The sequence below is a fragment of the Jatropha curcas genome, chromosome 9 (assembly GCF_041381405.1).
Source record: "Jatropha curcas cultivar XTBG-Jc1 chromosome 9, XTBG_Jcur_1.0, whole genome shotgun sequence".
Taxonomy (NCBI): Eukaryota; Viridiplantae; Streptophyta; class Magnoliopsida; order Malpighiales; family Euphorbiaceae; genus Jatropha; species Jatropha curcas.
In genome coordinates, this window is record NC_143159.1 from 4,679,529 (window position 1) to 4,704,220 (window position 24,692).

Consider the following 24,692-nt stretch of genomic DNA (forward strand, 5'->3'; position numbering starts at 1 on the left):
TGATATTGTACAGTAAAGGGAAAAAAAAAACATATTTATTATGATTTATTAAACTGGATGGTTCATCTAACACACGAAACAACATGAAATAATTCTATTCAAAACCACTCAAAGAAAAATTTAAGATATCCGAATTGAAAATAATTCAATCCACCTTTATAAACCTCACCGGATTGCTGTCTCTAAGCTTAAGATATATAGATATTGGCATGACATGATTTCAAAACCATCAACTTTTAGTTTTAAAATGCTAGTTCCGTTCATACGAAGGATGTTTTAGAGCGGGTTTTTAGATTGCCCGTTACGATTTTCGTACCGTTTCGGAATCGAAATTAGATAATTTTTTTTAATTTTACAGCACAAATAAATAATAATAATAATAATAGAAAAAGACTAAAGCAATTTAATAAAAGCTTATAATTTATTTTTAAAAAATTATAATAAATAAAAGTTCAATCATAAATGCAGTAGTTTTCTTTGAAACAGAAATTGCCGACTACAATTTTATATTAAATTTTAACGGATTTAATTTTAATTTGAAACTGAACCATGGTTGTACCTACATAAATATAGCAACATGGGAGGGGGTAAAATTATCATCAAAACAACATCAATGGCATAGATAGAATTAAGCATGGAGTACTTTCTGGTACATCGGACATGTTTAGTGCATATTCAAGTAATTATAAACAGATTTTTGATAGATACTATAGCAATATTAGATCATTAGCTGTAAATAAGTATTGATACGTGGATAACTGCTCTATTAAGTGGATTCAATCACACCTAGTTTCTCCATTATTAATATAAGGAGTATTCTAAATCGCTAATATTTTAGGTCTGGATAGCCTAAAATTTAAGAATAATCTATTATTTTAAAAATATTTTAATGGGTGAAATAGCTGCAAATAGTAAAATATTAGCAAATTGAATATAAATAATGCTTAAAAAAATTTAAGAATAAATATTTAGTTGAAAATGAATATGAATAATACTAAAATTTTATATGGATTTAAGTAGATTGTTAAATTCAGCTGAATTAGTATTTACCTTCCTGGGGTAAAAAAATTGTCAATCAAATTGCTCTAGACCTGAAAAAGCTGCTCCATGTAATTTTTTAATATTTTCCCAACACCATTACCTGCTCATTAAGTTCGTGAAGCAACATTCCATTTCACTATCTCCACTAAGAAGAAAAACTTAACATGGTTCAACTAGCGAGTCCCTCTCTTGCGAAACCCTGTTCTCATTTTTAACTGGTAAGTGCCCAAGTTGCTTTTTCTTGTTATTTAGATTCAATTCTTTGGCTTTGTTCTATGTTCATGAAAATAAGATTCTTTTCAGTTCATTACTGAATTTTGAAAATTAGAGCTTAGAAATTTTTTCTCTTCTTTTCCTCGTTACCCAAAAGGAAGTTGATGGGTTTGTGCTCCATTTGGTAAAAGCAATGTAGTCTTGGGATGTATCTTGCTAAGCTGATCAGATTATAGTTTTTTGGGACTTAGGGTTTTGAATGTTTTGGTGGATCACTCACTCCCTGACATGACTTATGTTGCTAGTGGTGCTCGTATCAGGGCAATATTGGCTTTCTTTTGGGGTTCATGAATGGAATGCGAAATGGGGTTTATTGAAAGATTCTCTGTTCTTTTTTTCCTTTTTGGCTCCGTTGACAAAATAAAACTGGATGCTAGTTCAAATGATCATATTGGAGAATTGATTAAGGTATAAAATTAGAAATTTAAGAAAAATGAATGACTTCAAAGAGGTTTTTCTTTTTCTTTTTTTTTTTTTTTTTTTATTTAGAAAAATCAATGATCTACGTAACTATCAAATATACTTATCATAGTGGTTTTCTTGTCAACATACCCATTTGCGTTTGCAACTAGATTTGTCTGAATCAAAGCGAAAAACTATGGAAGGTAAAAGCTGCACGAGTAGCAAAAATCATAATTCAGGTGATGCCGAGGAAAGTAATGCTATTATGCAGTTGGAAGGGGAGCCCATGCTTGGGGACATAACTTGGGTGAAGCTTCATGGCGACTCCTGGTGGCCTGCAGTGGTAGACCACATAAATTGTTTTATTGTTTTTATGCAGCCTTTATTTTGACAAAACTTTTGGATTTACTACTTCATTATTTTTCAGGTTTTTGGAAGCAATGTCAGTGGGGATAGAGAAATAAAGGGTGTTCGTGTTAGGCTGATTGGGAGCTATGAATAGTTGGGGCCTCTTTCCCTTTCTCTAGTGGTTTCCATTCTTACTAGTAAACCTGTAAATTCTAACTTTGCTTGTATTTTGCTTCTAGCATGTACGTGGATCCTATTAAATGCCGCTCTGAGTTTCACATTGTAAGTGCCGAAATGCAACTCTCTGATACAGCCTATTCTTTATGTGTGATTGAACATATGCATTCTACAATTTTTGACTTTCAACCTGTTTATCTCTGTTTTTTTTTTTTTTTTTCCATAGACACTTGAGAAGAATAATGGTTCATATGAAGAAATATTTAGGAAAGCTCTAGAGCAGGTAACCTTTTTTGACCTTTCATTTGGAACTAATCCTAAGATGGTCATTAATATGATATAGAAGCTGCTTTTTGAGCAATCAAATAGTACATTATAGTAATTTATGGCTTCTCCAATCATTTGGATATGATGATAGGATATTTCTCAGTCGAATTCCAGTCGAGTAAAGGGGAAAGTAACGAAATCTAAAGGTTAGCCGTCTTTCTTTCCATTTTCTGGTTCACATGGTCTTTTCTCCTTTCTTTTCTGACCATCCCTTTCCTTTTATGCTTAGCTTCTGCATTTAGTGGTGAGGAAAGATTTATGTAGATGGATAAGTGAGTTAAGCAAGGTTTATTTAACCTATCCAAGTGGTTGGGGACTAAAGCTTAGTCAAGCGGATTTGATATATGATGGATTTCTTGAGAACTCTGTTAATTTTAATGCATTATGAAAGAGATTTGAAATAATAGGGCACTATGAGAGATGGAAATTTGAAATGAAAGAATCAACTGAGCCTCAATTCCATAGTGTTAGTATTAGCTGTATGGATATTTTTATTTGTGTGTTACTTCCTGAAACCATCTTTCATCTGCTTTTTGTCTTCTTCACTCTTGTGATTTGGATGTACTAGATATCATGTATCATGCATATGCCAATCTATGTTGGATATAGTCAAACAATCCTCAGCAGGTTTCACGTCCATAATTTGGCATATTCATCTTAACACTCTAATTTCTGCCTCATTTACCATTATAGGATATTGTTTCTCAGTTGCCCATTATTTACTACTACATGCACAATATTGAACTTGTATAAGGATGATTTGGAAAATTGTTGTTCAAATTTGAACTATTTAATTTTGCAAATAATTTTGATGCACTGATATGTGATTCAGTTATGGTTAGATAAAGCTTTGAAGCATGAAGTGTTGTGCTTATGCTTATTGAATATGCTGTATTGGGGATTCCTTAAAATAACATATTTCAAATAGAAAGATGACAATTAGCAATTTGCTTTATAATAGAAGGTGAGAAAGCAATTAGCAAGGCCTCCAAGCAAGATGGGGTAAAAAGAAAACTCAAATTAGACAGCTTAAATCCAGAAAAGAATACAAAAAGGAAAACATCTAACCGAGATGGGATGCAAAAGAAACTCAAGCAAAAGAGCTCAAGTACCAATGAACGAGTGGAAAAAACTGAAGAGTTTGACAGCACGCAGAAGAGAGTCAAGCTGAAAAGGCAAGGTGGGAAGGAAAAGCATAGCCCAAGAACTGCAGAGCGTGTTAAAAGCAGATCTTCTAAAGAAGTTGAGGTGGAAAATAAACACAAGCTCAACATTACAAACTTTGTTACTTTAACTTTGTTAGTTTCAAAGATCAACTTATTTAATTTTGTTATTTCTCTTAGGATGCTGCTTCGCCTGGAAGATCTCAAGAGCTGAGTGCAAGAAGAACCAAAGTCATGCAAACTCTCGGTCTAATTGCTCCTTCAGGATCTCCATTTCACCAAAAGGACAGATTTGTCTAAGTTTTGATATCTTTTCTTCAACTTGCAGATAATTTTTCATTGCCTCACCCTGCATATTGTCAATCCATTTTTTGTATTGCATTCAATTTTCATGTAGCTTGCCAAAATTGTATATGGATCCGAGCTCTTTGGCTGTGAGGTCACATGGATTTGTACAGCTCATTCTTGTCTAGTCTGAGCTCTTGATTGCTAGTATAAAAAATTCTGGTAGAAGGAAATCAGAACAAATGTTTAGACATCTAATACATATCTTGTGATGCTTCAATTAAGATATGTTTGAATCTATATGGGTTTGGTCGATTGAGTTGTGAAATCTAGATTCTGACAAATGTTCTATAAGGCATCTGGCATGTTTCTTCTTCTTTTTGCCCTCTTTTTATTCTTTTCCTTGAATAATTTTCCAACGATGTTTTCAACAGAGATTTGAAGTTGGAAGTTTTCTACTAGAACAAGTGGCAATTTATCTAGCATGCAGAAATAAATGATGGCAAAGATGGCCATACCATATGCATCTGGTGTCTGATATTTAGTATGCAGAAATAACTGTGCGTATCTAGCTTGCATATATTTTCTTGACGTACAAAAAGGGTTCAGCTTTCTTCTCAGCAGCAGAAGAAGAAGAAGTAGGACCATGTGTAAGATTTTATTACTGTTACAATAGTCTTACTCATCTAACTTCATATATGTCTTTTCTTTTCTGTTGCTTCTTGTTTGATTCTTTGCCCTTTCACTTGCGGACAGAATTAGAGAAGGATTTGAATGAACATATTACGTGTCAATGTCAATTCTCGGGATTGGATGAAAACACATGCCATATTCTACATTATCATCAAAAATGAAAAATAGGTTTATTATTCAACATTTTGATTCTTTTGTCCAAAACAGTCTGACATTAGTTCTTAAATAATAATCAAATTAATTATAAGATTCCTAATTTATGATTCTGTTAATCAAAATGTTAATAGAATTATAAATTAAAAACTTATAATTAGTTTTTTTAAAACAGAAACTTGTTTTAATTTGATTATAATTTTTTTTTTATAATATTATTTGAATGGGCCCGAGAAGTTATGGACATTAACAAACGTACATAAAGCAGGATGAAGTGTACTGAGAGCATAGAAACATGCCAATTGCAGTGAGGAAGCGTCACCTTCTATCTACGGTGTACAGACAAGGCCAAGGCCAAGGCCAAGCAATTGGAATTGCCTTCTTCTCAGTTATGTACGATTGTCCATCGGATGATGATATTACCTTACCTCTGGTGGGGGTCCACCCAACAAGCTCACATGCTTGTTTATATATTGTCCCTCTCTCTCCTCTTTCTAACAGTTTTCAAATTTTAACACATTGTACTTCGTATTGACACGTGTATGTTGTCAATTTATTAGTTTTCGTACAAGTTATATATAAGATTTTCCTTTAAAAGGAAAAAAGAAAATTTAGCTAATAGGGATACTTCACTTTCTTTATCAAATGTAAAATGCTAGAATTTGTAATCATATGCAACTATTCAGTCACAATCATAATTATAGAAAAATAAAAATTTCGGTACTTCATTATTCAACTATTAGCTTAATAATAATTATGAAAATTACACGATAAGAACATTTTGAGCAGCAACAACGATTAAATCTTAATTCCGAATTAATTAGAGTGACTATTTAAAATTTTTGTTTTTTGCATCCGCTCTTATCAATATCAATGCAAAGAAAAGTTTAGTTAGAAACAGTTAATCTACCTGGATTATTAAAAAAATTTCCAACCCAAAGCATTCAAATAATTTGGGATATTTACAATTATTATATAATTAATAGTAATAATTAGTACTATTTGTTGGTCCCCAATTTCCAGAAGAGAAACAGCTTTTTTTTTTTTTTTTTCTAAAATATATGCAATGAAAATTCCAGAAAAGAGTGATGCTGCTGGTTGGAACAGATGAAAATCCAAATCCAAATCCAAATTAATAACACCAGTAAATAATAGTGTAAACGAAAGGTAAATGCTACAGTCAATAATGCAAGGTTTAACTGTGTGGACAGTACGTAGTGTATATTATTAATAATGTGAAAGTGAAAATGAAACAAGCAAGCGAAATGATGGTGGGCAAAAGAGGTTGTCGGGGCATGATCGCTCTTGTCCCTTTTGATTCCCTTTTCTTACAACTTCTTCTTACAGAAAAGCTGTCGGCGCCGCCGTATGGGTGCTTATATAGTAATCTTCTGCCGTCGTGAAAATGACTCTGCCACGTTTCGCTTTCTCAATTAAGTACCAGCTTAATTATTTTAATTAGTGTTGTTTATGGAATTAGGACTCACCCCATTAACAGCTTTGTTGTGATGAGTAAGCTAGCAACTGTGTAAAGGACTATGGACACATATATACACATTATAAGGACAGGATTGACAGTGCCAATTTTTTTTTTGGGGCAAATCAGGTTCGGCCATAACTTTAAAAGCTTGGGTAATAGGTTGTTGCTAATTTGGTCATGAAAGTTTGGATTTTTGAAATTAGTTGATTGTGGGATTATTTCTATTTTTACCAGAAAGCCAGCAAATCAAGTAGTTCGTGTCTTTGTTCGGATTGTTAATTTTATATTTGAGTTAATGGGATGAGTCTTAAATCTTTTGTCTATTGTTCATGTCTATTATTCATGATGTCCTTTTGATTGATACTAATAATAATTTATCCATTTTTTTCAATAAAAAAGGAGTTATTTTGTAAAAAAATATTTGTGTTTTAAAAAGATTAATGAAATTCTTCAATTTTTCTTTTATTTCTAGAAAATCCAATAAATATTTTCTAAATTTTTCTAAGATCCATCTTTACCTCTTTCTCTCTTTTATTTTTATTACCAGATCAATGAAGAAAAAATGATTGAAAGTGGAGTAATATATTAGATGAGATAAATTATAATTTAATAAAATTGAGGATTATGTTATTATAATTTAGGTGATGCACTTACTTTTTTTTTAGTTACTGTGTAAAAATTTTAAATGATATATAAAATTAAACGATGGAAAAAATAAATAGGAGAAATTTTAAATTTGATATTTTCAATTTCCTCAAAAATTAATTAGACTATATATAACTTTAAAATTTAATAGTTAATAATTTATTTTTATGTTAGGATAAAAAATTTTATAATAATTGAAAAGAATTAAGATTATTTCAAAACTAAACAAAAGAAAATGTTAGTATAAGACAAAAACTCAGGAACACCATACTGCATGAATGCCATGTGAGAATATTGGAATTTGGAACTTAAAATATTATCTACCAGTATTTACAATTTTAGAATGTAAAATAAAAATTACATGCTGATAGAAAGAGCATCTCCATAAATTTTTCGAGAAGAGTGATTTGTTTTTATAATTTTTTTAATTTAATTGACCAATATGCAAAGAATCAACAAAAAAAAAATAGAGGACAAATGTTAATAATTAAATCCTTGTATGTATTAAAATGGCAAAAAAGAAAAAGAAAAAGAAAAAAAGGCTTTTAAGCTATACTACAAGTGAAAATTTGTCCTTCAACGTGCAAATTAATTAGAGTAAATCTGTCGAATGATTATGAATTACAACTTATATTGTACGTTTTCTACTGTCCACAATAGATGACCTTCTTATTTGTTTTCTTGCTTCTGGATTTTGGTACTTCCTCATGATTAAGTCAAATGTTCTAATTGAGATTCTGAATCATTAAGCTAATTAATTAACTAGTTTTTTTTTTTTTTAAATAATAACATTATCTATTTTTGGTAATTACTAATTTATATTTTTATAAAGAAAATTTATTTTAATTTTTTTAATCAGATATGAGTATTGGATCTCTTTAAATATGCAAGAGAAAACACTTTATCGTTTTGGTATAATCGAGAGATGTAATTCTTTAAACTGTAAAGCGTAAAGATTTTTTCATCTTTCTAGCAAAATATTTTTTTATGAATTGAAGTTGTATTTTTACCTAGAAATCTATTTGACAGGCGGGTTCGCATCTCGTACAACCAACCAACTGCAGTCATTTATTCTTAGAGTAGGAGAAATTTGCTTAAATTTACATTCATCCCAGAGTATCTTTCTAATAATCTTTCTAATACATTTGAGGAATAGGTTAAAGTTCGATTACCTCCCAAATTAATATTTTGTCGATAAAAAACACTTTGTCGTCTTATGTGGACTTATAAAATGTAAATTTGGATTAATTGAGCTGATGAGCTGGAAGGCTTAAAAAGAAAAAGAAAAGTTATGAATTGCATTTGCACCATTTGACATTTGCATATATCTTGACATGGCATTCGCCAGAGTGTACGGTTCACAGTTCTCACTTCCACTAAACCACTCATCAGTCCTTTGATTTGTCCTCCAACGCCCAATAAGATTCACCCTTTCTTCACTTTTACATTCTTAGTGGTAAAAAGCCTTATTATTGTCTCTGTTTACTCCTCATTATATAAGACTTTCAGTCTTCTTCTAGTACTAATAAAAACTTCCACTTTCTACTCTCATTTTTCCAGTTTTCTCTTCTTCTTTCTGCAACTTTTCTTCCTTACCTTGTTTTTATTCTCAACAAATGCTTCCTTTTCAAACCTACTATGGTTTTGATCACAGCCAGAACCGTTTTGTTCAAGAACCAACCTTAGTCAACGTCATGGAAATGGACGGTGCTGGTGAGTCCGTCCTCAGTTCATCATCAAGATTGGAAAAGAAATCAACCGAGGCATGCAAGAGTCATAAGGAAGCTGAAAGGCGACGTAGACAGCGTATCAACGCTCATCTCTCCACCCTTCGTACTCTTCTTCCTAGCTCCACTAAGGTTAGTTGGTTTGGTTTCGTTATATGCATAATTGTTGATTTTGTTAAACCGGAAGGGTATGGATGTAATTTCCGATTTGGTTTCTATATATGAACAGACAGACAAGGCCTCGTTGCTGGCGGAGGTGGTTCATCACGTGAAGGAGCTAAGGAAGCAAGCGGCTCACGTGGCGCGTCAGGACAGGGACAGTTGCTGTGGCAGCGAATCAGAGAGTGAGAAGTACTGGCCGTTTCCGGGAGAATCTGACGAGACGATTTTGAGTTATTGCGATGGTGAAACCAAGACGATGAGAGTGAGCGTTTGTTGTGAGGATAGGCCCGGGTTGAACCGGGATTTGTCGCAGGCGATCCGGTCTGTCAAAGCGAGGGCGGTTAAGGCTGAGATGATGACGGTTGGTGGGCGGACTAGAAGTGTGGTGGTGTTGCAATGGGGTAGTGGCGGTGGCGGTGGCGGAGAGGAGGATGTAGGAGTTTTGAGAAGAGCGTTAAAGGCTGTTGTGGAGAATCGGGTCTCGCGCTCTGGGCTGGGTCAGGTGGTCCAAAGGAATAAACGGCTTCGGGGTTACGATTTGGTTAATGGGGTTGATTAGTTTTTGGATAGATAGCGAAGCAATTCTCATTTTGATATGCTATTATTGTTTATTGAGTCTTCTTTATAGAAACCAAAAAAAAAAAAAAAAAGGGGATAACATTGACAAATTTTTAAAGGAGAAATAGATTTCGAAAGCAATTTTCTTTTTCTAAATTACATAACAGTTGTGCACTAAAATGAAAAAAAAAAAAAAAAAAAAAAACCTATCCAAAACTAATCCAACAAGGGGTCCTCTTGATTCAGCTGCCAGAAATTTATTCATACAGTAATTTTTTTAATAAAATAAACTGCCACTGATAAATTTCATCTGGTACAATTTAAGCCAAAACATTAAAAAATAAATAAATTGCAATTTAAAAAGAAAATAAGACCTGAATCAATTAGAGGTGAGCACACAATTTTGGAATTGACTAATTGAAATTGATTCGGTTTACGGTTTGATTGGCCATCGCTAAATCAATGATCGATTAAGGTTGGTTTGATTTATAGCATTGCACTTGTCCTGGTCCAAATTGCAAAGTATATACCATTCCTAGGAGGCCCTTCTGGCCCTGGGGGACCAAGCTCAAGCATGCTTTGCTTTCCAATCCTAAAAATATTCCCATGTTCTCTTTATAAAGTTCGAATAAAAAAGAGAGAAAAGTTGAGCTGTACATATGAATATCCCAATCATATTCCCACAAAAATGGGATAAGAAGAGAGCCATACATTTGGATAAGCTTGCCTCGTCTGCGTAAATGTCAAGCGCGTTACGAAACCATAAAACAAAACGTTTATATTGAAGCTCAAGCTCATAACCGCTCCAAATGATTAGACGACGCCGGAATCGGAGCCCGAGCCGGAGATGGTTTGGCAAACACGTAATTATTAAGCTGTTAGTTTAATTATTGCTTTCTTTTTCTGTTTCTTCAAATTCTTAGTAGTTCTGTTTTCTTGCATATTACAGGATTGAGAACTGGTTCGATTGTTACAGCAGTAGTTGCTTTCAGACATGTTTCAGTAAAATGGGGATTTCATGGCTCACCCTTTTCTGCTATCGATGGTTTTCCCAGAAATTGGCTTAATTCTGCCTCAGTGGGTTCCTTTGGCCTTTACTTTATTAATTATTTCCTTGACTTAATTAATTGTCTTGCAGAAGTATATCTTATTAAGTACTCTCGTTTTCTTTCTCTTATTACAGGAGAAGCTAGCGAAAGTTAATGATGTTAGATTGGGATTTCCCTCTTCGCATAAGTAAGTTCATGTGCTTGACCCTTCTTTAGTACGTTTACTAGGAATAAAACTTAAATTCAAGTTTGCTTGTTGGGTTGAATTATTTATCTTGTTATGTTAATTCTTTATATAATGCTTTGTAGAGAGAATCCAATTTTGAGAGTGGATGCTTCAATAAGTTCGTTAGGACTTGTTCAGGAAGATAGAAGTGTTCAAGTACAGAATGTGCCCAAAAGTGGTGGCAGGCAAAACTCGTTTGATGAGATGAAACAAAGGTTTCTGAATTTCAAGCAGTATAAATATTTGTAAGTAGAAGTTAAAGTACAAGCAAACGCAGGAATTTAATTGAAATTGCTTTGAACAATTCTGTTTCCTAACATCAGTTTTTCATCAGAAAGGAAGCTGAGCATTTTAAAAATCTTGCTGAATTGCAATCTCCAAAGGTGATTAACAAACTTGATTCTGTTAATTCGGTGCTTCTTAATATGCTAAAGAAGTAAATATTTTGTTTTCCTTTCTTGGATTCTGTTTGTGTTTTGTTAATTTTATGCAAGGAAAATTTGTCTAGTTCTTTTCAAACTGACAACTTGAACAGTTTATGGTGATTGCTTGTGTAGACTCTAGGGTTTGTCCATCTAACATTCTTGGATTTCAACCTGGAGAAGCTTTTACGGTTAGAAATGTTGCAAATATTGTGCCTCCACTTGAGGTATGACAATTATGCTTAATACCAATATTGGCTATCAAGCATAGCTGAGTTACATAATTCAATTCTTTTTTTCCGTTTTATAGAATGGACCAACAGAAACAAATGCTGCACTTGAGTTTGCTGTAAATACTCTTGAAGTAAGTTGTTGTCCTTTGAAAATAAACTAAATTTTTTTCTTTCTGAAGGATGCAAATTAAAATTGTGTTCTTGAGGCCATATATTAAGCTGATGCAAGAACTACCTTCCTCGCAAATTATCCAACATATCGTTGTTTTAAAGATCAAGTGCTTCTATATGTTTGAGCAAGCAATATGGTTGTTAAATTCTTGTAGGTTGAAAATATATTTGTCATTGGCCACAGCAACTGTGCAGGAATTCAAGCTCTCATGAGTACTCAAGATGAAAAGAACTCAAGGTTTTATTTCACAACCTTTTTCCTTCTTTTGTTATTAATAGATATTTGGAGATTACCTTACTAAAATCTCGATGAATTTTCTCGACGATAACTTCCTTACTGCTTTACATTTCTCATGTAGCTTTATTGAGAAATGGGTTGCCACTGCCGATATTGCCAAGTTAAGAACAGAAGCTGATGCTAGTGGCCTTAGCTTTGATCAACAATGCAAATACTGTGAGAAGGTTTGTTCTCCATACCTATCCACTTTATGGTGATGGGAAATGATTCAAGATTCTCTGTTAAAAATAATTGCAATTCCAATGAAGAAATATATTTATTGACTAAGACTTCAATTTTCATCCACTTTATCATGATGGGACATGATTCCAAGATTCTCTGCTGAAACTAATTGTAGTTCCAATGAAGAAATATATTTAGGGACAAAGACTTTAATTTGGCTTTGACTGGAATTTCAACTTGCAATCTCACAATTCTTGAGATAATTTACTAGGAATTCTTTTGGCACAGGAATCTATCAACCGTTCATTGCTTAACTTGTTAACATATCCCTGGATTGAAGTCAGGGTGAGGAAAGAGATGCTATTTGTTCATGGAGGATACTATGATTTCTTGAATTGTACATTTGAGAAATGGACCCTCGATTTCATAGAAGGCAACAGATTCTCAGCAAAAGACACAGAGTTCTGGTGCTGAGTTTGTTTGCATTCCACAAAATATGTTCTGCTATTGCAAAGATCATATTGATTTTATCATTTTTAACTGCTAATGTTCCTTTTTAGACAGTAAATGTAGATTTTTAATGATAAAGGTCTTGTGTGTATATCAACAATTATCAATTACGACTTGTTGGGAATCAAGGGACTATATTGTAATAAACATTGCTGTAATAGGTTTTAATAGCCTGCATAGTATTTCAGTTACTTCAACTTGTGATTAAATGTTTATGGAGCTGCTGATGTGCAAGTAGCTGAGTTGACATTTAGATACAGGCTACTGCATATCTGTTTGTATTTATGGAAAAAGACAAGTAATGACAAAGTATACTCTTTTTCCTACATTCGCTTTAAATTTCGGTTCTTCTATCGTCCTTTTCTTTATTTTCCTCGGTGTTCATATATTTTCTGGGTTACCAAACACCCTTAACATAACTACGAATGCTTTGTTTATTAAGAAAGAGTTTTCTGGGAGTTAAAGTAAAAGAGATAATAAAAACACCACAACTTTATATTCAAATAACATTTATCAAAATTGACGATAACTTTCATGGCAATAAGGATAAATAAACGGTTGAAGATCGTATTGAAATCTCATATCTCATATTTTTGAGGCGAAATTTTAATTCAAAATAAATCTCATAATATATTAGGATCCTAATCCTTAAAAAAATATTTGCAATAGCAAAATTTCTCTTAAAACAACTTGGAGCAATAGCTTTTAATCATTCTTGGATTGAGCAATACCCATGACCAACTAGCTCAGCGATAATAATCTTAACATAAAATCTTGCAAAACTATCGTAAAGGAGATTTTTAGTCTATGATGACTCGAAACCTTACTGACTTTCTCAAACACAAACTAAAAAAAATGTAAGAAATTATAGATAAAAAGCTTCGACACACTTTATATTAAAATATTTAAATTATACTATACACACATCAATATCCAATGTAATTCTTCAGATTTCACATCACTTATGGAGTGCGTGTGCATGAAAAGGGAAATGAAATAGAATATTTTACCAAAATTATATACTTGAATATCTGGTCATTGTCTCATGGGTACTGTGTTTGGACCATTATCTTTTAGGTTTTGGTTGCATTATATGGAATCTAAGTGTAAGCCTCTACAATATGAAGAGGATAACAATTATTTAGTTAGGTTGTAAAAAGATAAAGTGTAATGACAACAATTATTTACTAGGAGTTATGTTGCATGGAAACGAGATACACGATAATCTTATAAAAAAAAGTAAGAGATCCACACGTTCAGAACATAGCATACTAAATAAATAATATATTAATATTTTAAATAAATAAATAATCATTTATAATAAATCATAAACATAAAATAAAAATATTTAATTTCTTATTTCAATATAATTAGTTAAATTCTCAAAATTACTATCACTGTTGAAAAGTATATTAATAATGTGTATGCATTTTTTTTATGTAGGTCATACCATGCATAACTTTTACTATTGCATATTTTATGAAAAATTTTGCATGATACGTAATAAGACATATATTGGCATCGCAGCTTTTCAGCATATTTCAATAAGATACAATTTATCGTTTCATTATATAATTTTACTATTTTTAAATAATTTTATAAATATTATTTTATCTTTTAATATTACTCTATACATCTTACATATTATAAGGGAAAATAATTATATTTTCAGATAATATCACATAGGAGGAGGAAAAAAAATTAAATTAATATTAATAAGTAAAACTATTTTTTTAGAAATAAGTATTGTGTTTGTATAAGCACATGTCGTGTTTATGATACTATCACTTAGAAAACATGTCATGTTATGTTTACGTCGAAATTATAAAAAATTATTTTATCATTTAATATTAGTTCGCGCATCGCGCGGATTTTAACACGAGTGATATTGATATTGATAAGATAAACTCGGTTTAAAGCCCTCGAACGACAGGACGTGTGCGAATCGGTCGTTCGACCATCAAACGGTTTGTTTCGTTGCGTTGCCTCGTGCTTGCGCATCAGTCCATCGTATTTCGTACCCGTAATGGTTTTGCCCATTTTGCAAGCAATAGTCAAACGACAACGCATTAGCGACCCAAGAATGGTCGTTTTTGAGCATTAAATTTATTAAATTACGAATTATAATTACAGATACTTTTTGGTTTTCGTTTTGGGCTTTTACAGATTACAAACAACAAGAACAAATCGCCCAAGCTTAGTTTACAGAGACAGAGAGAGGAAATCTCAAGGAAGAAGAGCAGCTATTAATCATGATCTCTCAGTTCTTTGTTCTCTCACAGCGAGGCGATAATATTGTCTTTCGCGACTGTGAGTCTCTCTTTTCCTATCTGATGGATCTATTATAAAATCTTGTATAACCTTTGATAATTTGTAAATTTCATTCGTTTCTATTCATAGCCAGTTCGATTTTTAATTTTAATGCAATAGATCCAGCAGCTAGTTCTTCATTTCCGCATTTTGAAGTTTACTCGTGATCTAAAAATATTTCACTTAATTGTAACATCTCACTGGTCTAGCAGTTAGGGTTGCATTTCAGGAATTTATTAATCAATGAGAGGGAGTTTGTGTATGAGGACTTGGGAACTGGATTTTGCATTGTTTTATTCTATGTTAAATTAAATTGCATTTTGCAGATCGTGGTGAAGTAGCAAAAGGAAGTGCTGAAATATTTTTCCGTAAAGTGAAGTTCTGGAAGGAGGATGGAGACGAAGAGGCACCGCCTGTCTTTGTAGGTATTATGTTTCTGAATAATGTTTGGAAGTGTATTTTTCATATCCATTTATGGTATGAACATATTAAGCCAATGAACGTATGCCTTGTTTGTTAATTCTGAACTGTGTCATAAGCTTTTTGTTATGGGAAAATGTGTAGAGTTCTTTCTGGTATACATGTACGTATAATTTTTTTTTTAAAGAGAGAGAAATAAATTTTATTTTATTACTGCACCTCTTATGTGAGATATCCCAACAGTTTGCCTTAGCTTAGTCTTTCTCTAGTAGAGAATTTCTTTTTCCTAATTCAGTCTAGTAAAGGCTTATTTAGTTTAGCAAATGCTATCTTATTTAGTTTCAGAAGAGTTTGTAATAACTATTAAGTGAAATTTGGGATACCATCGGCTAGGAAAAGTTAAGAATGTTGATCGTATAGCTTCTTGATTATTTGTTCAGACTCGGAGCTCTTGGCATCTATGCTTTGGCTTCTACTTCTGTATCATTGCATTCCAAACAGTCCATATTTGGTTGTCATAATTTCTCTATATGCTGCTATTTGTCAGTTTTATTTATTTATTACAGTATTTTAGCTTTTTTTTCTTTTGATGTAGTTTTAAGAGTATTTTTCTTTATGATAACAAATATCTCAGCTAAAGTCAGTATGCTAATGTCCTGTCACAATTTCTTGTTTTATTGATAGAATGTGGATGGGGTGAACTACTTTCATGTAAAGGTCGTTGGATTATTATTTGTTGCAACCACAAGAGTTAATGTGTCACCTTCTCTGGTGTTGGAACTCTTGCAAAGGGTCGCTCGCGTCATCAAGGATTACCTTGGCATTCTCAATGAAGATTCTCTGCGGAGAAATTTTGTGCTTGTCTATGAATTGCTTGATGAAGTGATAGTAAGTTTTCTCATCATGCTTTCTATCCCTTTTTGATGGCATGTTTCTACAGGATATATGAACATTTGCTGCTTTCTCTCCTCATATTCTGTACTGTTCAGTCAGTAGATTTAAATGTGGAACCCAAGCCAATCTGTACATTCTCATACTTGTGTTCCTGGAGATTTTCTTTTAGCTCTTTGTCCTTGCTCTTGAGTTCAGAAATTATATAATTTATTCAATGCATCTAGTGTGTTTTTGCAGTTGGAGAGCCCTTATTGGCCCATTAGTTTTTTAAGTGACATTCTCTTACCCATATGCAGCTCAATCCAAAAATTCATTTACTTGACTGGATATCTTTTTTTGCAGCTCTTGCATCATGATGTATCATATGTTAATGTTAGTCCATTTTAAGTGTAATAGATATGTCCTTCCCATGAAATTTTGACGTGTTACTTAGCCTGTGCTCAAGTATTTGGGAAGCTTATATGATATTTAAACTCCTGTATCCTTGTTCCAGGATTTTGGTTATGTACAGACAACATCCACTGAAGTGTTGAAGTCTTATGTATTTAATGAGCCAATTGTGGTTGATGCCAGCCGTTTGCAACCTCTGAGCCCTGCTGCGATTTTTATGGTATGATTTAATCTGTGTAAATCAAGTGATACTCCGAATACACCTAATAATGATTGTACCTAGCATCTAGTTATAATTGATTCTTAGTACTTGGAATCAAATGCAGCAAGGGACCAAAAGGATGCCAGGTACAGCTGTAACGAAATCTGTTGTGGCAAATGAACCTGGAGGTAGGAAGAGGGAAGAAATATTTGTGGATATAATTGAGAAAATCAGTGTCACATTCAGCTCCAGTGTAAGTATTATTTAATTCATTTGAGAAAATCTGGTTGATATTTCAGTTCCAGTGTATCATGCAGCTATTGCAAATAACAATTGATAAAAGCAAGCAGTGACTCAGACAAAAAATCCTTACAGATCATTGATAACATTACATCATATGCATGTAATATGTCTGCTGCATTTTTGTTTTTGCTGTTACCTTGTCACTACATATGGTTTTCTTTTCCTCCTTTTCATGTGCTTAAACATTAGCGAGTTTTATTAGCATTTTCTGCAGCTATTAACTGGGTCAAGTTGTTAACAATGTGCAGTTAAGATCTCATGTTTGAGATCATTAAATGTCTTCATGCTCCACTGAACTGGATTGGTTGTTGTTTTTCATGGAAGATTTTTTACTTAGATAAGAAAAATACTTTATTTGTTTATTCAAATTTATTAGTCTTTTTTTTTTTCAACAAACAGGGTTATATATTGACGTCCGAAATTGATGGCACCATTCAAATGAAGAGTTATCTCACTGGAAATCCTGAAATTCGGTTAGCCCTTAATGAGGACCTGACCATAGGAAGAGGTAGTGGGAGATCAGCTTATGGTATGTATCAAGTTCACTGGCTATTAGCCATATAATACTTGCACAAGTAACTCAAAGGATTAGCATTTCATAGTCATGTTCCTTTTGCCAAATATAGACTTGTGGAAGCATGATGAGAACAGAACATGATTTAGAATTTGGAGACCATATTTTGTTGTAACTTATAACTTTTTTCAGTCAATAAATGGAGACATGATTTCTCATTGGTATAACTTTTGGTCCCTGATAAAACTAGTTTTGCTGAAATTCAGTCTAAAAGGTTATTTTCCCTCTTTTTTTTTTCATTTTTATTTTGTATATGGAGTCTTTATGATGGTTAGACACAGTTATCAGTAAGTAACTTTGTAGGTACTCTCTCTTATTTTCTTCTCTCTCTCAATTGGTGCTGCTTGCTGCAGATTACAGGAGTTCAACTGGGTCAGGAGCAGTTATACTTGATGATTGTAATTTTCATGAATCTGTACGGCTTGATAGTTTTGACTTGGATAGAACTTTGACGCTGGTGAGATAAAATAAAACCAGATAAGCTTGAAAATTATGCTTAAGTTTGAAAATCGTGTTCTTTGAAGAGGTTCCATTTATATATCTCTTGTTTCTTAGTTGAGTGCATTATATGCTCCTGTCAGGTACCCCCAGATGGTGAATTTCCTGTCATGAACTATCGTATGACCCAGGAATTCAAACCTCCTTTCCGCATTAATACTTTGATTGAGGAAGCTGGAGCGCTTAAGGTGAATACTACCCTCCTTATGCTAAATTTGCTGGATGATGAAAATAACTGAGCTTAAGAGGAACATTTTTTATGACATGACAGCATGTCTTGTCCATGGAACATCATGCCAAGACATGCTGTAAGGATTATTAGGCCTTAGACATAGTTTTAAGTGATGCTGCTGCTTACCACTTTTATATGTCTTTTGTATCCATGTTGCTGTTCTCCATATCTGCTGGTGCATATAGGCCGAGGTGATTCTTAAAATATCAGCAGAGTTTCCTTCAAGCATTACTGCAAACACAATTCATATACAGATGCCATTGCCAAAATATACTGCCAGGTACGATTTTCTGTAGTCTTTTATTTGGGGATGTGAGCAGAGTAGATCCTTTGTGCGTATCTTGGAATTTAACTGACTAAAACATGCATTTCTGCTAAATCATATTGTACGATTATGATTTAAAACATGTTTCCTTGTGGAGCCTAATTAGCTCCATTTTTCAGTTCATCGGTGCAGTAAGCTTGTGATTATCTGGCTTTCAAAAGAAACCGTGGACAAGTTTGCTCAATCTGTTTTCAAAAGAGAGAACTATTTGTCTAAAGTAAGACAATTCATTTGCATGGCTCACAATGGATATAAGTAGAAAATATAACTACTAGGAATTCTCTAAATGGGTGAATTGATTGAGGTGGCAGGCACAATATCCTCTGAAGTAGATATTAAGGGGATAGCAAAATCTTGTTTGCTTATAGGCAATGCCTCAGTAACTTGTTTGTGCATTTTGTTGGGGAAGTCATTAGTTTACAAGTATTACTAGACTTTGCAAATGCCTTTGCAGGTCTTTGAACCTAGTAAAAATAGGCAGTTCTTGATATTGGTCTGCTATTTAGGAGATTCAACTGAGACAGATCATACTGGTGGTTCATATAACTTTTTATTTATTTACATTGCATAAATTTTTAAAATTTCTTCCTATCTTTTTCAGAGCTACTTTTGATTTGGAACCTGGAGCTGTTGGGCAAACAACAGATTTCAAGGAAGCAAATAAGAGACTTGAATGGGGATTAAAGAAGGTGAGAATTTCTTAAATGTGTGCGACTTCCATAAAATTTTGCCTTCCATTTCAGTTATTATGCTCTTGCCAAGTAATTTTTAACTTACACATGCAATGTGCAACAGATTGTTGGTGGATCTGAACATACTTTACGTGCAAAACTGACATTTTCTCAAGAGTTACATGGTATTAATTATAATCATTTGTGATGAGATCATGCTTCAATTCATGATATTTCCTCTTCATGCTGCACTGAATGAAACATATTTATTGCTTGGTGCAGGCAATATCACAAAGGAGGCTGGACCAGTAAGCATGACCTTCACAATACCAATGTACAATGCTTCTAGGCTTCAGGTGAGCCATTAATTTTCCTTTGCAATCACAGAAATGTCTTTTCATAATCAAATATATACACTAGCAAAATTTCGAAGAGGTGGTTAAAGTCTATACATCTAATAATATGCATGGGAACTCTAATTTGCATTATACCTCTAGCCACTATTAATTTGACCCCCACCTAGAGGACTTATTTGCTGGGCATTTTCCCTGTGAACTGAATTGTGATGGAATTCATGGGTTTTGGCAGTTTGTTCAAACTGTTTCCTGAAACACTCATTTGTGAACGCTCATTTTGGCTACAACCTTGTCAAGAGGAATGAAAATCAAAAATTGCTGAATAGTCCAGCTAAAGTATAAAGTTTTTAAACAACCAAATTAAATTTGAAACTATTTATTAAGTTTCCTACTACCAAAAGGCAAAAGCAAAAGAACAATTGCGAAGCCCTTCTCTTTAAAACAGGCTAGGACCACGGCTTGGAAACGAGCTGCATAATTGGAAGATAAACTACATCAGGAGGTCATAATTGAGAATGGACCACCGGTATCTACAATATAATCCGCTTCTTCCTCCATTCAGCACAAGTAGCAATAGTGGTAGTAATAATAAATTGTCCGGAGAAAAGGGTGGGGCTACAGTTGATTGCCTGTCATCTCCTTATTCCTGTAATTTCAAGGCTTGCTTCTACAATTTTGCTGCTTTATATGCATATCTCTTGTGATTGGAACTAATTTTTAATTTTATGCACTGTGATTGGAACTAAAGCTTTAGCTGAGAGCTTAGTACATACTTCAACTTTTCCTTGCAACTCCTTTGTGTGCCTTTGAAGACATCCAATTCTTTTTCTATGGTTCCTTGATGCAGGTGAAATATTTACAGATAGCAAAGAAATCTAATACCTATAATCCATATCGATGGGTGAGATATGTGACTCAGGCAAATTCCTATGTTGCACGATTATGAGATGGTAGTTTCCCACCTACCTTTTTGTTCATCCTGACTTTGTAATGTTTTTGTTTTGTTTTGCTTTGCCCGATATGTTATTGGTTGATCTTTACCATACAAGTACTTCAATTTGAGCCTTTGTATCATTGGCTATGTTTTGCCAAACCTATTAAGAACGATTTTTTTTTTTTGTAATATTGTCGGTATTAGAATGTCGTTTTGTTAAATTTTATCATCCAAAGAACCTCTGAACATCTACATGAATAAAGCAGCCAGAAGGTTGGGAATGTGAAAAAGTTATGCTCATGCACCGACCTGTAGGACTTTAAACAGGCACTTCTTTTACTGGTTTCTGTATTTTAGGCCTTTAAACGGACACTCCCTTGTGCTAGCTGGTTTGTTTTATTGACCATCTGCCATCATTCTTAAAAATTTTAAAAAAATTAAAAATTGCATTTTGATAAATATTTTAGTTTTGTCGGTCAAACATTTCAGCTAAGTTATGGTTACAGTGTTCACCAACCCGTTTATATCTAATGATCATGTGAGATTTGAAATAGTTTGGTAAATGACTATTTCCTACCTATTATTTGAAGAATACATTATTAGATCCTTGTATTTTTTTTTTTTAAACAATTAACAGTTTAGCTTTTTTCTTTTAAGCTCCAAATAAATATTTGTTCAAAAGACAGTGTGAGATGAAATTGCACAAGCTTTCATGGATTTCTTTTACTTTGGAATGCAGAAGGAACAATCTTGAGTTCCAATAGATCAAGAAAGGCTGAGACCCTCTTAACTTTTGCTGAAAGAAATCACTGGAGAAATAAGCTTCATAACTTCACTTTTATAGCGTGAACTGAACATGTATGTGTTTGCTTTTTATAATTGCTTTATGCATGTGTGATATTTAACTTTTTATAATGGACAAATACTTGATTTTAGAGGGTCTCAAATACTGAAAAAATGAAATTTGAAGCCAAGTTTAATATGTCACAAGGTCACATTCGAAGTTCAGAGGATCATAAAAAAATGTGATTTATTTTATTTTATAAAAAAATAATATATCTATATGTATCATTTGATATGGACAGTCACTGTTCACATATAGTATAAAATGAACTTTCCAGGTCACTGCAATTTTTGAACTTAAATTATCAATCTTTACAGTGGAGGCGCTGCTAGCGAGGCAATCTGCTTGGCCTTTGCACCTATTTGGTCTTCCAATAAATTTTTAAAAATTAGAACTTTCTCCTAACTATTTTTCTGTCTTTTTGTTCGGTATTCAAAGCACTCCAATCCCTTGTGTTTAATGGAGAAATATTATTATACTATTAAACATTGAAAAGGAATTCACTTCTTCAAATTTTAGCAATCATATTCAACGGTCTATGGATATTATAAACAAACCAAAACCCAACAAGGTCAAAAAGAATAGGTCCCATTGCCATTTAGTTTGGCTATCCAAAAGCAACTAGAGGCTGCAACTTGCTTCTTTTGGATTTATTTGTACCTGTATGGTCAGTCTATTCTATCCTTTCCTATTTGTCCTTTTTGTATATTTTACTCTTTCTTGTATTTTGAGTTTTGACTAAACTATTTTTAGTAAATCACACTTGAATGTTTTCCGAATATGGTCTTAATACCATTTTTATGGTTTGTAGAGCAAGAGGAGGCAACCATTTAAATATTATATTATTAAGGATAGAATTTGAGATTAAGAGATCTCAAAACATCACCCTTATCGTTAAGCTAGAAATCATTTGCTTGTATGCAATTTCATTTTACATGACTCATTTATGACAATTACATATTTTGCACCATATGGTTAAAAGAATAATGATTTTTTTTCCTATTGTTCTGCAATAAATGGATGGACATTGCTATTATGTTAATTTAAATCTGTGACATTACAATTGACAAGGCCATCATTTCAAAACTAGCAGTCTGTTTGGTCAAATGTTAGCTAATTTCCGAATGGAATGGATTGGCATTTATAGCAATTAATTTCCAACCATGTCTTTATCAAAGCTGCGATACTTATTCATCTATGCATTACAAGGTAAGAGTTCTTTATGTATTTTTTTATTTATTATTTAATTTTTTTTCCCGTTAGAATCTATTATGTGATTAGGAGAATTTAGTTTAATAGTAAACTTACTTGATTTGTGACATGTAGATTACATGTTTGAGCCAATACATCAACCCTTTTCGAAATTCATATATTTTTAGGATATTCCGTATAATCTATTATGGAATTGATTAAAAGTTGAAATTTACAAGCAATTTTTTGATATCTTGAACCCCGAAATTGTTATTATATGATATATATACTTTGATATACTGATAATAAACCAAAAGTTACTCCATTTGTAACCTAAGGTCATCGGTTCGAATCAATAATTATTTTTTGAATGTTACCATTGTTTAAATTAAATACAATAAATGTTTTCATAAGTAATTATTAGTTTTGAGATAAATGATAATTTGAAATTTATTATGATTTAGGAGAATTAATTGTTTTCTTAAAACTTTCAAACGACTTATATTTTAGGGCAGAGAATGTATCTTTAGAATTAATAAGTGCGGTCGAACATTAAATTACCCTTTCTAGAATTATCATGAAATATCATTATTAACATATCATATCATTATCAACATGTTGAATTGGAAGTGGTAATTTATTGTGGTAATTGCCAACTATGATTAGAAATCTATATAAGCTAGTGAAAAACATTGATTACTCATTAATACCATAATAAGCAAAGCAAATTGCCAAGTGGGCACTCATAATTTAGCAAAAAGCTTTCTAAATGATGATGATTAAGATTAACTATATCCCATAAATGGCCTTCACATTAACCAAGGAAATTTTACCATTACAAAGTAAATTTTACTTTTGCTTTCCCACTGAAATGACTAAAAAAGATTCCTAATCCTAATAAAATTAAATCCAAATGCTTGCCTTTGTTAATGTTGCTTTAAACTTGCAATTTTTCACTCTTTGCCATTAATTGCCTAGGAATAAAATCTCTTGCTTTACTTTTAAAAGGATTTACATTCTTAATTGACAAGCAATTTAAGTTTTGAAAATTAAAATAAATAAATATCATTAGAATAAGAAAAATTACAGTATGATCCTTGTGATTTAAGAAATATAACTAGTCTATTTTTATGTTTTAGAAAATAGACTAAAATTTCCTTATAGTTTACTTCCATCAGACGATAATATCCTTCCGTTCAATTTTTATATCTTTTCTGTTAAGTGTTTTATGAAACAACGAAAAATATTTATTTTATCTCTTATCACTTTTGGTATATTTTTAAAAACATGAGACACACTAGTTATACTTCTCAAACTACAGAGATCATATTGTAATTATTTAGATATAAATTTTTAGTATCTCTCACTTGATCTTTGTGTTTTTTTTTTTTTTTTTTTTTTGTTGAATAAATGAAAGAGATACAAAAAGTTGAACAGAATGATCTACTAATGTAATAAAAACAAAATATACGAACAAATTTATATATTTTTAAAAACACAGATATATTACTAATTATATTTCACGAAACACAGATGTTGTGCTGTAATTTTTCCTATTGGAATCTGGCATATACTTTTGAGTTCACAAATAACACGTGTTAAATCATAATTGCTAAAGCTTAAAAATGATTATCATTTACTACCTTTTTTTTTTTTCTTTAGTTATAGAAATGGAAAAAGGATTTATTTTCTTACCCACCAATTTGGACTCTTATGCCAATCTGAATTAACTGATTGAGGAAATGTGGGTGATGTCAACTAATTTGACAACGCCCAAATGGTAATAATAAAGAAGCTGGCTTTCTTCATTGTTCATTCACGGTTCTGGAAACCTCATCTTTAATGATTTAATTTAATTTATTATTTATTTATATACAACCAATAATTTTACAATTTCAGAAATTATGATACATGTAATTCAAAATTTATTTTTTTCAACGTCAAATTGATGACATAACTTCTATTACTTCAATTTTTTTTTTCCATAAATTATCTCATTTCCAAATATGAGAGTTTACAAAATTAAATTCTTTTGAATTAAAT

At 32.3% G+C, this 24,692-nt stretch overlaps 4 protein-coding genes across 5 annotated transcripts; all 4 read left to right on the forward strand.

Moving 5' to 3' along the window:
- Positions 1 to 1,102: 1,102 nt before the first annotated feature.
- On the forward strand, positions 1,103 to 4,344 carry LOC105630701 (uncharacterized). 2 transcript variants are annotated; one of them, XM_012212601.4, is made up of 8 exons: positions 1,103 to 1,259; positions 1,887 to 2,059; positions 2,144 to 2,217; positions 2,304 to 2,346; positions 2,468 to 2,524; positions 2,660 to 2,714; positions 3,530 to 3,816; positions 3,912 to 4,344. In XM_012212601.4, the coding sequence occupies exons 2-8, from the start codon at positions 1,913 to 1,915 to the stop codon at positions 4,029 to 4,031; spliced, it is 783 nt and encodes a 260-aa protein (XP_012067991.1). In that variant the 5' UTR covers positions 1,103 to 1,259; positions 1,887 to 1,912; the 3' UTR covers positions 4,032 to 4,344. The 2 variants fall into 2 exon arrangements, with proteins under 2 accessions (XP_012067991.1, XP_037494877.1); XM_037638949.2 differs by having other exon boundaries at positions 3,533 to 3,816.
- A 4,008-nt stretch (positions 4,345 to 8,352) lies between these two features.
- On the forward strand, positions 8,353 to 9,591 carry LOC105630700 (putative transcription factor bHLH107). Its single transcript, XM_012212600.4, has 2 exons — positions 8,353 to 8,846; positions 8,944 to 9,591. The coding sequence occupies exons 1-2, from the start codon at positions 8,604 to 8,606 to the stop codon at positions 9,433 to 9,435; spliced, it is 735 nt and encodes a 244-aa protein (XP_012067990.1). The 5' UTR covers positions 8,353 to 8,603; the 3' UTR covers positions 9,436 to 9,591.
- A 382-nt stretch (positions 9,592 to 9,973) lies between these two features.
- Positions 9,974 to 12,831, forward strand: LOC105630699 (beta carbonic anhydrase 5, chloroplastic). Its single transcript, XM_012212599.4, has 10 exons — positions 9,974 to 10,297; positions 10,384 to 10,511; positions 10,618 to 10,670; positions 10,793 to 10,954; positions 11,044 to 11,092; positions 11,245 to 11,358; positions 11,442 to 11,495; positions 11,691 to 11,773; positions 11,895 to 11,997; positions 12,284 to 12,831. The coding sequence occupies exons 1-10, from the start codon at positions 10,282 to 10,284 to the stop codon at positions 12,467 to 12,469; spliced, it is 948 nt and encodes a 315-aa protein (XP_012067989.1). The 5' UTR covers positions 9,974 to 10,281; the 3' UTR covers positions 12,470 to 12,831.
- Positions 12,832 to 14,650: 1,819 nt separating this feature from the next.
- LOC105630698 (Clathrin adaptor complexes medium subunit family protein) lies at positions 14,651 to 20,904 on the forward strand. The gene is made up of 13 exons (XM_012212598.4): positions 14,651 to 14,815; positions 15,142 to 15,236; positions 15,920 to 16,123; positions 16,623 to 16,739; positions 16,846 to 16,974; positions 17,424 to 17,553; positions 17,952 to 18,055; positions 18,180 to 18,284; positions 18,514 to 18,608; positions 19,255 to 19,342; positions 19,449 to 19,509; positions 19,607 to 19,680; positions 20,528 to 20,904. Exons 1-13 carry the CDS (start codon positions 14,758 to 14,760, stop codon positions 20,624 to 20,626), a joined length of 1,359 nt encoding a protein of 452 aa, XP_012067988.1. The 5' UTR covers positions 14,651 to 14,757; the 3' UTR covers positions 20,627 to 20,904.
- The last annotated feature ends 3,788 nt before the right edge of the window (positions 20,905 to 24,692 follow it).

Bases quoted from the DNA above. Each gene is read 5' to 3' on its own strand.
- LOC105630698 (XM_012212598.4), top strand. From the start codon at position 14,758: ATGATCTCTCAGTTCTTTGTTCTCTCACAGCGAGGCGATAATATTGTC. The intron at 16,124-16,622 runs GTAAGTTTTCTC...TCCTTGTTCCAG, and splicing joins AATTGCTTGATGAAGTGATA to GATTTTGGTTATGTACAGAC. The intron at 18,285-18,513 runs GTGAATACTACC...TGGTGCATATAG, and splicing joins AGGAAGCTGGAGCGCTTAAG to GCCGAGGTGATTCTTAAAAT.
- LOC105630701 (XM_012212601.4), top strand. From the start codon at position 1,913: ATGGAAGGTAAAAGCTGCACGAGTAGCAAAAATCATAATTCAGGTGAT. The intron at 2,060-2,143 runs GTAGACCACATA...ATTATTTTTCAG, and splicing joins ACTCCTGGTGGCCTGCAGTG to GTTTTTGGAAGCAATGTCAG. The intron at 3,817-3,911 runs GTGGAAAATAAA...TATTTCTCTTAG, and splicing joins GATCTTCTAAAGAAGTTGAG to GATGCTGCTTCGCCTGGAAG.
- LOC105630699 (XM_012212599.4), top strand. The intron at 10,512-10,617 runs GTGGGTTCCTTT...CTCTTATTACAG, and splicing joins ATTGGCTTAATTCTGCCTCA to GAGAAGCTAGCGAAAGTTAA. The intron at 10,955-11,043 runs GTAAGTAGAAGT...GTTTTTCATCAG, and splicing joins TTCAAGCAGTATAAATATTT to AAAGGAAGCTGAGCATTTTA.
- LOC105630700 (XM_012212600.4), top strand. From the start codon at position 8,604: ATGCTTCCTTTTCAAACCTACTATGGTTTTGATCACAGCCAGAACCGT. The intron at 8,847-8,943 runs GTTAGTTGGTTT...ATATATGAACAG, and splicing joins TTCTTCCTAGCTCCACTAAG to ACAGACAAGGCCTCGTTGCT.